An 11,581-nucleotide genomic window follows, 5' to 3' on the forward strand; every position below is an offset into this window, starting at 1 on the left:
ATAAAATAAAATAAAATAAAATAAAATAAAATAAAATAAAATAAAATAAAATAAACTTGTTCTAAACTAGATTCAAGTGGTAGAAACTTCAGCATGTCTGGAATTTTGTACTCTGGGGGTGTCTCACCTTCTAGTCTCCAGTGTGTAGAAAATCCTAATGTGGGCATAGGTTAAGTAGACATGATTTGTGTGTCATAGAAGTTGGAAAGAAGTGTCTCACTTAGCTGTCACTAAGCTTTAACTAAAAATATAAAATTTGCTCACTCTTTAGGTTTATTAATTTTGTGAAAAACTACAAGAATCCAAATCTGACCATTTCTTTCACTACTGAGCGAAGTATTGAAGATGAACTAAATCGTGAAAGTAACGGTGATATTTTCACTGTTATAATCAGCTATGCCATCATGTTTCTGTACATTTCCATAGCCTTGGGGCACATCAAAAGCTGTAGCAGGCTTCTAGTAAGTGGTGTTTGTGTGTGTGTCTGTGCTGGAGAGAAATGGTGATGCATCGCATGATGTCATTTTTTGCCTCTACTTAATCGTAACTCATTTTGTTCAAAACTAGTGTACATTCCCCTGTGTTTTAATCGTATGTAACATTTCTGTTTCCTGCGGCTGTTTTCTCCAGGTCCAAGCCTTTGGTTTACTTTAAACTTACAATTTATTTCCCATAATCCAGTTTTTTCTAATTTGTCCACACCATCAGCTAAGAATGGTTGCTTATAAAACATTGCTAGGGAAGATCTAGAATATTTTTCATTTCTTCTCTCAAACTCAGGACTTTTAACTCCAAATCAGCTATACCCAAAAAGAGGTAAAACACGAGGACCTTTTAGTCATAGGACAAATGATACGCTGACAGTTTGTGTCTTTGTCGCATGTCCCAGGTGGACTCTAAAATCTCCCTCGGCATCGCGGGGATCCTCATTGTGTTGAGCTCAGTGGCGTGCTCGTTGGGCATCTTTAGCTACATTGGGATCCCTCTCACCCTCATTGTGATCGAAGTCATCCCATTCCTGGTGCTGGCTGTTGGGGTGGACAACATCTTCATTCTGGTCCAGACCTACCAGGTATATTTTCATTGTCTCACAGAGCTGGGCATCTGACCAAAAACTGGGCTCCATTAATGGCTCTGCAGTTCCATGCAGAGTATTTGTGAGGGTGGACAATGAGGAGGCTTTGGTTCCTTTTCTCTGTGTTGCCGATTGGTGTCCATAGCTTGTCTGGGACATTTCGAGACCAAGAAGTTCACCCCTCTCTTTGGTTGGTGATTTAGATATAAAGTGAAAATTCATGTTTTAAATATGTATGTAAAAAGGGCTCTTGAGCTTGTGGAAAGTATTTTGGACATGCCTGTTATTAAAATGATTCTCCAGTAGTGTAGAAGAATCAAAGATTTGCCAGAGATGCTGCTGATGGAGAAAATGGTCTCGGTCAATTTATTCTGTCCCGGTCCCCTTACTTGGAGACTCATTGGCATGTAAGAGTGTCTTTAAATGGTCCAGCCACCTGCAGCCTGCATTCCATGTATTTTCCTGATAAGATGATCCAGTCTTGCCTTGAGCTTCTCACCTGTTACGTAGCAAAGGGGTTTAGTAATACCTGGATGATCATGACAAGTGTGGGTCTCCCATAAAAATTTATGTACAATAAATAGAAGCTGCTAATCATTCTTATTTACCGATGAGTTAACACAAAGCAACAAAGAAGCAAAGAGGTGGGTGGCATCGTTATTTAGAAATTTTAACATCCCTTGTTTTGCGTTTTGTTTTTTTAAGCGAGATGAACGTCTTCACGGAGAAACTCTGGATCAGCAGCTGGGCAGGGTCCTAGGAGAAGTGGCTCCTAGTATGTTCCTGTCATCCTTTTCAGAGGCTGTAGCATTTTTCTTAGGTAATCACTCTTTGAATTCTACCAATCCTACAGTTTTCTGAGCCTGGGAATAGAAGGATCTGGGCTGCCTTGTTTGAGCTTTATTCCATGACTGGAAAGAGCAGAGCAGACCACGGGAAAATTTGCTGGCAGTATCTGGGGTATCATTTTGGAAGCGTCCTCTTCCTCCTGTTGTTTCAGGACAGTGTTGATGTTGGGGTCTGGGATGACAGATAACCTGGAACTCATCTGTTGCTCCTCTTTTTGTCTCCCATGGCCAGTGTTGATCTTTGAAAAGGGCATTCTCACAGAGCCGCATAGCATTCCATGCAGAGTCCACAGGTGTTGGCCTGCAGGGAGTTTGCCCATGTTCTACCAGACAGCCTTCTGCCTCTGTGCCTACAGAGCACTGGGGGAGCACTGTATGGGCCACGCCTCATACAGGGAGAATAAGCTGCAGTAAAAACCAGTGCTCCCATGTTTCTTTCATATGGAGAAATCACCAGCCAGCCTCACCGGCAGGGCGGCCTGCCCCCATCTCTGGTGTGCAGTAACAGTAGAACGAGAAAACTGAGTGCATCTTCTGAGGAGGAGGCTGGATTAGAATTGCCCCACAAGTCCAGAGAGAGACACAATTTGCAGCTCACAAATGGAAATGCTTCCTTTGGCTACTCAGTCGCCTTACATGGGGCTGTTTGTTGTAGGGTCACTGAAGGTAGCCATCTTTCAAATCAGACGCACTCATATGCTGTTCGTCATTTCCACAAAGCAACGCGCTTTGACGCCCGTGGCCCTTATACTTCCTCTTGATGGATATAGGTGCAACAAGTTATTTTCTCTTTTTACCTTTTTTAGCAGAAAACCAGCACAAGTGTGATGGTAATAGACACTGTGCCTCAAGGCTGGAGTGACTTTGTGGGGACAGTAAGAGCAGTAGAGGTTGTGGCACGCGGAGTGCACAGGTCTACATGTTGCTGGCTTAGTGGCGCTGAATCTAATTTTTCTTTTCTTTTCTTTTCTTTTTTTTTTTTTAAAGCAAAGCTGTGAATCTAGATTTTTGTGTAAGACCAAAAGTATTTTGCTAAATACTGGCTACTTATTTTAAGAAACAGCTTTTTATCCTAAGATGGATTGATCTAGTGTGGGCCACACAGGATACATCTGGCCTCTGGGCTGCCAGTTTGCAGTTCCTGGGTATTAACCTAGTACCTCTCTGACTTGGAGTGCCCTCAGCTGGTTGTGACAGAAGTGGGAGACTAACACTGTTGATGTAATAGCAGAATAGAAATACTGCCTCTCTATAGAGTGAAGCATAGAAAGTACTGTAAGAAATGACCCATGTTGGCGGTTCCAAAAGTTTAATGTGCATAGCTTTGCCTGGAGAGCCTCTTACATACAACTGAATTGGGTATGAATTCCCACTGTCTCGATTAAGTAAGATAGGGTTAGAGCATAGGAACCCACATTTTTAACTCGTTAAGTGGTTCTGATGCTGACACCATTTTGCAAAAACACTGGACTTATGGTTTGTTTCCAGTTGTGGTGTGACAACCACAGACTTCAGCGGCGTTCCTCTGTGGCGGTGTTGGGGGGCAAGGGCCTTCTCATGGCTGCAGCCTGTTCTGGCTCCTGACACAGCCCAGCCCACAGCAGTGTAAGACTTGCACAGAGCCCTGTGCTGCAGGGGCCGTGACGTGGCAGCTTCTCACCCCTGCAGGAGCACTGTCAAAGATGCCGGCTGTTCACACCTTCTCTCTGTTTGCCGGGATGGCAGTCCTCATCGACTTCCTTCTTCAGATTACCTGTTTCGTGAGTCTCTTGGGGTTAGACATTAAGCGTCAAGAGGTAAGTTAACAGGATCACAGTCTCCTAATTAGAGTCTAGAATCTGACTGAAGCAGCCGGAGAGTGTGACCTTTGTTCCTCTTCGTCCTCTCAGAAAAACCGTCTGGATGTTCTTTGCTGTGTCAGAGGCTCTGAAGATGGAACCAGTGTCCAGGCTTCAGAGAGCTGCTTGTTTCGGCTCTTCAAGCACTCCTATTCTCCACTTCTGCTTAAGGATTGGATGAGACCGATTGTGGTAGGAGTTCGTGGTTTTCCTTCCCAAAATAGATCTGTCACATGCATTCTAAGAAATCGGCTCGCAGGGCCCTTGGGTGGCTCACTTGATTAAGCGTCTGACCCTTGATTTCCGTTTAGGTCATGATCTCAACAGTTTGTGAGATCGAGCCTCGAGTCAGGTTCTGCGCGGACAGTGTGGCGCCTGCTTGGGATTCTCTCCTGCTCTCTCTGCCCCTCCCTCTATTCACTCTCTCTCTCAAAATAAATAAATAAACTTAAAAAAAAAATCTGCTTGGGAACTCTGACAGCTGCTAAGTATATATCCAAAAGCAAATGTGTACAAACATATAAAATATTTTTCTAGCTAGCTTTTAGCAGTCAACATAAGCAAGTTTTTATTTTGATATAATTATACATTCATAGAAAGTTGCAAAGATAGTACAGAGAGGGCCCCGTTTCTTCCTGTGATCTTACATAGTTGTAGTTCAATGTCAAAACCAGGAATTTGACATTGGCACAGTGTGTGTCCAGTTCTAAGTCATTTTATCACATGTGCAGATTCATGTAACCACCGCTGCAATCGATATACAGAACTGCTCTGTCACAACACTCTCCCTCAGGCTGCCTCTGTATAGAGTCACACACAGCCCTCCCCACACCCACTATCCCTAGTCCCCAGCAACCATGCAAGAGGTTTTTGTAGTTTATGTACTGGATGTAGCCAACAGTGATAATCTATCACTTCTCTACTAAAAGCACATAAATTAGTCTCCAATAATGATAAAGTAACACTTAACATTTATCGAACACTTCATATTGGGCATTATGCTAAAATCTGGATTACCCCCAGATTTTCTCATTTAAGCCACAAAACTATCTTATGTTATACATCTTTTATTTTTCCTATTTTACTGATGAGGAAATAGAAGCTAAAAGAGAGGTTAAGTGACTTCCCCAGGGTCACTCAGCTCATAAGTGATGGAGCCGGGATTTGAACCCAGGTAGTTTGACTCTAGAGAGTATGATTTCAGCCACTACCCCTTCTCTCTACTTACTTAACATGTCGTTTAAACTTTTCAGTTGAGGAAAGTCCTGTTTTTTATGTGTTTAAGATTTTGTGTTCTTACGTTCTAATACACTAAGCAATCACTGTCTTACAACTCACTTTTCATTTCAGATAGCGATATTTGTGGGTGTCCTGTCATTCAGTGTTGCAGTCCTGAACAAAGTGGAAATCGGATTGGATCAGTCTCTTTCAATGCCAGATGTAAGATGCTTTCTCTTTTATCTTTTGAGCCAGTGGTGTGAACAAATTTTTCAGAACTTGCCTGCAGTTATTTCAAGCTAATGCCTGCTTTGAAATGCAAGTGCGGACAGGCTCTCCCATGTTAGGAGAAAGCTGTGCCCGTGGGAGGTCGTCTTAGCGTTTGAACTCTCAGGCAGCCCACTGGCCAGCCAGAGAAGGAGAGCAGCAAGTCTTTTACCTTGTAAGGTGCCCTCCTGAGGGCGGGCCAGCCACGGGAGCTCCTGGGGTGCAGGGAGGGTGAGCAAAAGGGAGCTGGCTGGGTAGGAAACCCCGAATCTGAGCTGGGGGCCTGTCGACCAGCAGCATCCAGTGCTCTCCTGATCCTTAGCGATCATCACCTCACTTCGGCATCATCAGAGCATTCATCCTCTGTCCTATTCTTTGATCCTTTTTTCAGGACTCCTACGTGATGGATTATTTCAAGTCCCTCAAATACCTGCATGCAGGTCCACCTGTGTACTTTGTCCTGGAGGAAGGGCATGACTACACCTCTCTGAAAGGGCAGAACATGGTGTGCGGAGGCATGGGCTGCAATAACGACTCCCTGGTGCAGCAGATCTTCAACGCGGCCCAGCTAGACAGCTAGTCAGTACCACCCGGTCGTCTCGTACTGTAGTGGAAGCGGCCAGAGTCCGCGCGGGCCTGAAATTTCTCACTGCAAATGGATTTGCTTAGAAAATTCATTGTTCCAAATCCTGCTAACTGTAGCTTTACCTGAGCAAAAGCTTTTAAAGGACTAATTTGCCAATTCATATTCCAAAGTATTTTCCATTAAGTGGTAGTGAAACGTGTCTTTTGACTCGGCAGCAGTGTAAAATCTAGAAAAAGAAGTTAGGTTTCAGAAAAAGGACTGAATCTAAAGACTTCCTGCCTGTGGAGCAAGTCAGTAACATCTCCCCTCCTTTTCGTTAGTACCCGAATAGGCTTTGCTCCCTCTTCCTGGATCGACGATTACTTTGATTGGGTCAAGCCTCAGTCTTCTTGCTGTAGAGTCTACAACAGCACCGACCGGTTCTGCAATGCTTCAGGTACTTTCATCTCCTTTTCCAAATCTTTCCCTTTTCTCTGAAGACTTTTGACATCATTTGAAGCGAATTTGTACTTCACCTCGGGTTATGTCACGTATCTGCCAGTGCCAGGTCTCATAGCTTTCATCACCATCCCTTCCCTCAGCCATGGTCTCTGAAGGGGGTTGTGTTCTTTCTCTCCCACCTCCCACCACGGGGCTGCAGGCTGAGCAGGGCCCGGGCAGGGGCATCTTATGATAGGTGTCTGGCCATAGTGTCTCACAGATGTGCTCCCCTTCATTACCACTGTTGCCCTACAGTTTTGTTAGGAGTGTTGAAGTTGTCCTAGAATTTTCTTGATAAAAACATGGAAGCTTTGGACTCTGAGAACCCCAGCTGAGGTGATCCTCGAAGTGGGAAATCTGCTTCGGGGAAGAAAGTGTGTACAGGCTGCCTCAGGTGAAGATGGGATCTCAGATTTATTAGACTATGAAAATCATCTGTGCTGGAAGCTTTTGGATCTGGAAAAAGATTCAGGAGAAGAATTCCCCCTCATTTCTTTATCAGTGTCTTTAAACGTTTCAAAATCTGGAGACTAATCTTCTGACCTCGGCCCCTCCTCTGTGCTTATGCTAGTGGTTGACCCTGCCTGCATCCGCTGCAGGCCCCTCACCCAGGAGGGCAAACAGAGGCCTCAAGGTGGAGACTTCATGAGATTCCTGCCCATGTTCCTTTCTGATAACCCAAACCCCAAGTGCGGCAAAGGGTAAGTGCCACTGAGCCACTCAGATACGTGCCTGCCTCCCGTTGCTGTGCACTGGACAGCTGGCGGAGGGCTGGCGTCGAAGCAGTCACGTGGGAAAGGTCTCTTCTCTCCCCCTCCCTGCCCTGTCCCGATCCTTCTGTGAAAGCAGAGAAACCTAAAACACATTTAAAGAAAACTCCTCCTCATTTTCAACTAGTTTACCCTGGCTCGAGTGTTTGTTCCTTCCTCTCCTGTGTCCTGGCCCCCCTGGCTGCACGGATGGGTGCAGAACCCTGTGCAGGTGTCCAGCAGGGCAGAAGGGGAGCAGGAGCACGTGGCATTTCAGAGTGTGTTTAGTTGTGTCTGTGGGTGTTGGGGACAGCATCTCTGCTTGGCATGCCACCCTGGGTTAAGGTTTAGGTTCTTGTAGCCCCACCATTCTTCTCACCAGCCTGTCTGGACATGATGGTATGGGGTGTCTCACTCCCCTGTCTTGCCATGCGGCCAGTGACCCATGGAAGCAGCTTGTCTGGGCCCAGAAAGAGGGAAGATGGCTGGAAGTCTGGGGTGGGGTGATTCAGAACCTTTTGTAGGAGGAAGATGAGTGTCCACAGGTATGTTAGGTAAACCTGTTTTTCCTAAGAATGTGTAATTGACCAGAATCCTGTCAGTTGGTCATGTGTGTCATGTCTGCTTTGATACCTATAGTCGGTACTGTGTCTAAAAATAAGAATGAGTCTTGCAGCTTGGTCTGCTCGCAGACTCAATGCCTTGGCCTACATAAAACAAATCCAAGTACATTCAGCTTTTAGGAGGGCAGCAGCCACCACTTAAGGGAGCCTCCTGTGTGCCAGTAGCGTGCCAGGCTCCTCACTTATTTCAGTGGCTCATCACACAGCCCCGGGAGTAGGTGGCAGTACACCTGTTCACAGAGGACACCACAGCCCAGATTCAGTAACTTTGCCCAGGGTTCTGTGGCCAACACGTGGCACGGCTGAAACCAGTCTTCTGGCCACCAACTCCGGGGCCCTTCCTTTCCCGCCTCCTGTTAACACAACGCCGCTGCGCAAACACCATATGAAAGCACATTTGGTTGTGAGCAAACCAGATAGAGAAATAATAGCACCTGTGCACCAGAACAACCAAGAGCAGTAAAGAAAAGCCAGTGTGCAAGAGGACAAGCTAAAACCTTCCTCGTTCCCTTTCAAGGGGCCTTCCCGTCCCTGAACTTGACATTTGGCCTGACCTTTGAGCCCAGGGTCAGATGATTTCACTTAGCCTTGAGTGCTCAGGATCTGCAGATCCCGTACAAGGTGTGGCTGTTCTGACACCACCGAGTCTTCTCTTAGGGGACATGCTGCTTACAGTTCGGCAGTTAACATCCTCGGCAATGACACGGGTGTCGGAGCCACTTACTTCATGACCTACCACACCGTGCTTCAGACGTCTGCTGACTTTACTGACGCCATGAGAAAAGCCAACCTCATCGCCAGTAACATCACCAAAACCATGGGCCTTGAAGGGAGTAATTACCGTGTGTTCCCATACAGGTAGTGTGAATTTTCTAAGTGAGGGTGTCATAGGTTAGAGCCCACACCCTGGGGGCTCCCTTGGTGGGATTTTGATACTTGGCTTTCATTCTGACACCTTCTCCATCATGAACACAAGCACAGTGCATCAAGGGAAGTAGCATCTGGGTGAGAGGGCCAGGATCTACAGCACCCACCGAGGTCTGCGTGCTGGACACGCAAAACTCTGTCTCTGGGCTAGAGCTCACACTCTGAAAAAGACATACTCTAAGATGGCACCCGAGCGGGAGGGCACAGTACCTGGGGACCAGACTTCACGGAGAGGGCCGAGCTGCCCTTCCTGGTCACAACCGCTGGGTATCCCCGACTGCTGATTACCTGGGACGGTGCCTTTATGGAGGCTTTTCTTTTTTGTTTGGGTGTTTTCCTTACTAAGAGAGTATCTTAGGAGATACTGAATTTGGAAAATATGGAAAAGTAGAAGAAACAAGTGATTTTTCCCCGTGCCTCTGATCTCACTTAAAGAGTTCCGACCTGTTCCTGACAGGACAGCCTGTTTTTCCATTGAGGAAGTTCTCAAATTGGATGTCCCAATTACAGAGAAGAGCTGGTTAACTTTTCCCAAAAAGCATTTTCTGCTCAGGCCCTGCATAGACCCTATTTGACTTGAGGGAATTCTCAGGATAGATCAGGACTTGGTTTTTCAAAATACCATGAAATACTCTGTAAATACCTACGAAGCAGAATAGGTTGGGCTTATGGACATATACAGTACACATTTTGGGTCATTATTAGGCCCTTCTTGGGCGTCAGTGGGCAATCAAAAGTTCGCTAGAATTACTGTAGAGGAGTCTCACACAGACGAGGGCAGTTTATGAACGGGATGTGTCTCAGAGTGGTTTCAGTTTTGCAGTAGTGGCAGCATGAAAGGTAGAGCTTCCAGAAGCGAGAATGAGCTGTGACAGAACCTGCTTCTCTCTTCTCCAGTGTATTCTATGTCTTCTACGAACAGTACCTGACCATTATTGATGACACGATCTTTAACCTCAGCGTGTCCCTGGGAGCCATCTTCTTGGTGACCGTGATTCTCCTGGGCTGTGATCTGTGGTCTGCAGTGATCATGTGTATCACCATCGCTATGATCTTGGTCAACATGTTTGGCGTCATGTGGCTGTGGGGCATCAGTCTGAATGCAGTTTCCTTGGTCAACTTGGTTATGGTGAGTCCTGGTCCACTCAGTCCATAACTCCTGTGTCCCTTCTGTGAACTAGTTCTTGGGGTAAAAGACCAAGGCCAGCTCCTGTTCTTGGACAAACAGGATGGCTGCTAGATGGAGTGAGGATGTGGGAGGTGCTTAGGACATTGAAAATGGGACTTTGTTGTGTTGTGAGGGTATTTTGCCTTTAATTTCTTACTCTGAAGCGTTTGCAAAAACGCTTATAGCCCGATGACAAGATGTTCACTTTTTATTTAGAAAAACTCCTTCCTGATGGAATTCTTAACAGTACCTTTTGCTTCCCATGCAATTGTCAGGTGCTATTTAATCGTCTTGAAAATGTGAGCATTTGAGAAAGCATTAAAACAAAGTGTGTCTGTACTTAAAATATGAACTGTTTGGGGCGGGGGGAGCAGCAGTGAGGCCTGACTAAAGCAAATCTGGTGATCGCGTGCTGGCTCTCGGAGGGTGGGGGTAAAGTGGGTTCAGCAAGTTCCCTTAAAACAGGTAAATTCGCTATAGAAAACTGGAGCTCTGGGTGCTGCGCCTTGAGGGTCTCACGAGTTGCCTGGTACAACTTCAGTTGGTGTGATAGGGGATTGGTATACACAAAGTTAAAGGGGATTCTTCAGGCTCCTGAGCTACCTGGGATGCCCTGCGAACCGTAGATCGTGGGAGAAGAGGGCCTGCTTTCTTAGGATTTTCAACCACAAAAGGATGTAACGGAAGCACTTTTTTCCAGAGCTGTGGCATTTCCGTGGAGTTCTGCAGCCACATAACAAGAGCATTCACAGTGAGCATGAAGGGCAGCCGTGCACAACGGGCAGAAGAGGCGCTCGCTCACATGGGCAGTTCTGTAAGTAGCCGGGGTAGACATTTCCACATAAAGTGCCCAGCTCGTCAACTGAGTGCTTCTCGGCAGCTGTAAAATTCAGTAGGGAGAACAGAATTTGAATCCTTTAAGAACAACCAAGAGTAAGTTTTCAGGCATTTCATGAAATAGCTACATCCTGAAATCTTTATAACTGTTTCCATTGGCAAATCCTTTGTAGACAGGCAGGAGAAGAACCGAGAAGTTTGATTTGAGGACTGGAAGGCCTTTCCATGTAAGACACAGGCCAGCCATGTGTTGACAAGCGAGGAAGCTGTCACACTCAGAGCCCACGGTGCAATTTATAGTTCAAGCCGAGAATCTTCTTAGGTCAGCTCCACAGCCTGCTTTAGCCTATCAGCCAGTTACTTTGCCGGCCTAGAAAATACTGTTACAGAGAACAACTAACACTTGTAATAATTTTAGATAATCAATCGCTTTCACCTAAAAAATACAAGGAAATCTGTTTAAAGACAGAACCCAGTGTCTGTGCAGCATACACAGATTTTATTTACCCTTACACCTTTGTTTTGTTTTTTTTTTTCAGGCCCATAAGCAGCAAATCAATTTCAGGTAGAATGTAATGCTTATTAACTCTGAAGACTGGGGTTCAACCCCCACCCCCATTGCTTTGGGCCTTGCCCATCCAGAAATCAGTGTGTGAGGAAATGTGGAATTAGAGTAGGTTGGTAAGTGCTTTCTAAACCCCGTCTCTTCTTTCAGGTGTTCAGTGGAATCACACTAACAAAATTTGGAGGGATTGTGGTATTGGCCTTTGCCAAATCTCAGATTTTCCAGATATTTTACTTCAGGATGTATTTGGCTATGGTCTTACTGGGAGCCACCCACGGCTTGATCTTCCTCCCGGTCTTACTCAGCTACATAGGTAAGTGTTCTTGTTTTTAAATGGGTAGGGGAAGTATGCTACTAAAGGAGAAGAAAGATCTAGAAGCATTCTTTTGTACTAATGGTC

The 11,581-nt window shown here is 45.8% G+C and overlaps 1 protein-coding gene across 3 annotated transcripts in view; it reads left to right on the top strand.

Moving 5' to 3' along the window:
* Positions 1–11,581, top strand: part of NPC1 (NPC intracellular cholesterol transporter 1) — a 55,346-nt gene that overhangs the window by 42,384 nt on the left and 1,381 nt on the right. For all 3 annotated transcript variants that reach the window (XM_040479224.1, XM_040479225.1, XM_040479226.1), the window contains exons 12-24: positions 272–461; positions 890–1,072; positions 1,781–1,895; positions 3,592–3,719; positions 3,813–3,953; positions 5,112–5,201; positions 5,638–5,825; positions 6,153–6,268; positions 6,884–7,013; positions 8,342–8,542; positions 9,509–9,740; positions 10,480–10,593; positions 11,332–11,494. In XM_040479224.1, coding sequence (XP_040335158.1) covers positions 272–461; positions 890–1,072; positions 1,781–1,895; positions 3,592–3,719; positions 3,813–3,953; positions 5,112–5,201; positions 5,638–5,825; positions 6,153–6,268; positions 6,884–7,013; positions 8,342–8,542; positions 9,509–9,740; positions 10,480–10,593; positions 11,332–11,494 — 1,991 coding nt within the window. The remainder of the gene's footprint in view (positions 1–271; positions 462–889; positions 1,073–1,780; positions 1,896–3,591; positions 3,720–3,812; positions 3,954–5,111; positions 5,202–5,637; positions 5,826–6,152; positions 6,269–6,883; positions 7,014–8,341; positions 8,543–9,508; positions 9,741–10,479; positions 10,594–11,331; positions 11,495–11,581) is intronic.

The sequence above is a fragment of the Herpailurus yagouaroundi genome, unplaced genomic scaffold (genome assembly GCF_014898765.1).
Source record: "Herpailurus yagouaroundi ecotype Mexico unplaced genomic scaffold, PumYag 142, whole genome shotgun sequence".
NCBI lineage: Eukaryota > Metazoa > Chordata > Mammalia > Carnivora > Felidae > Herpailurus > Herpailurus yagouaroundi.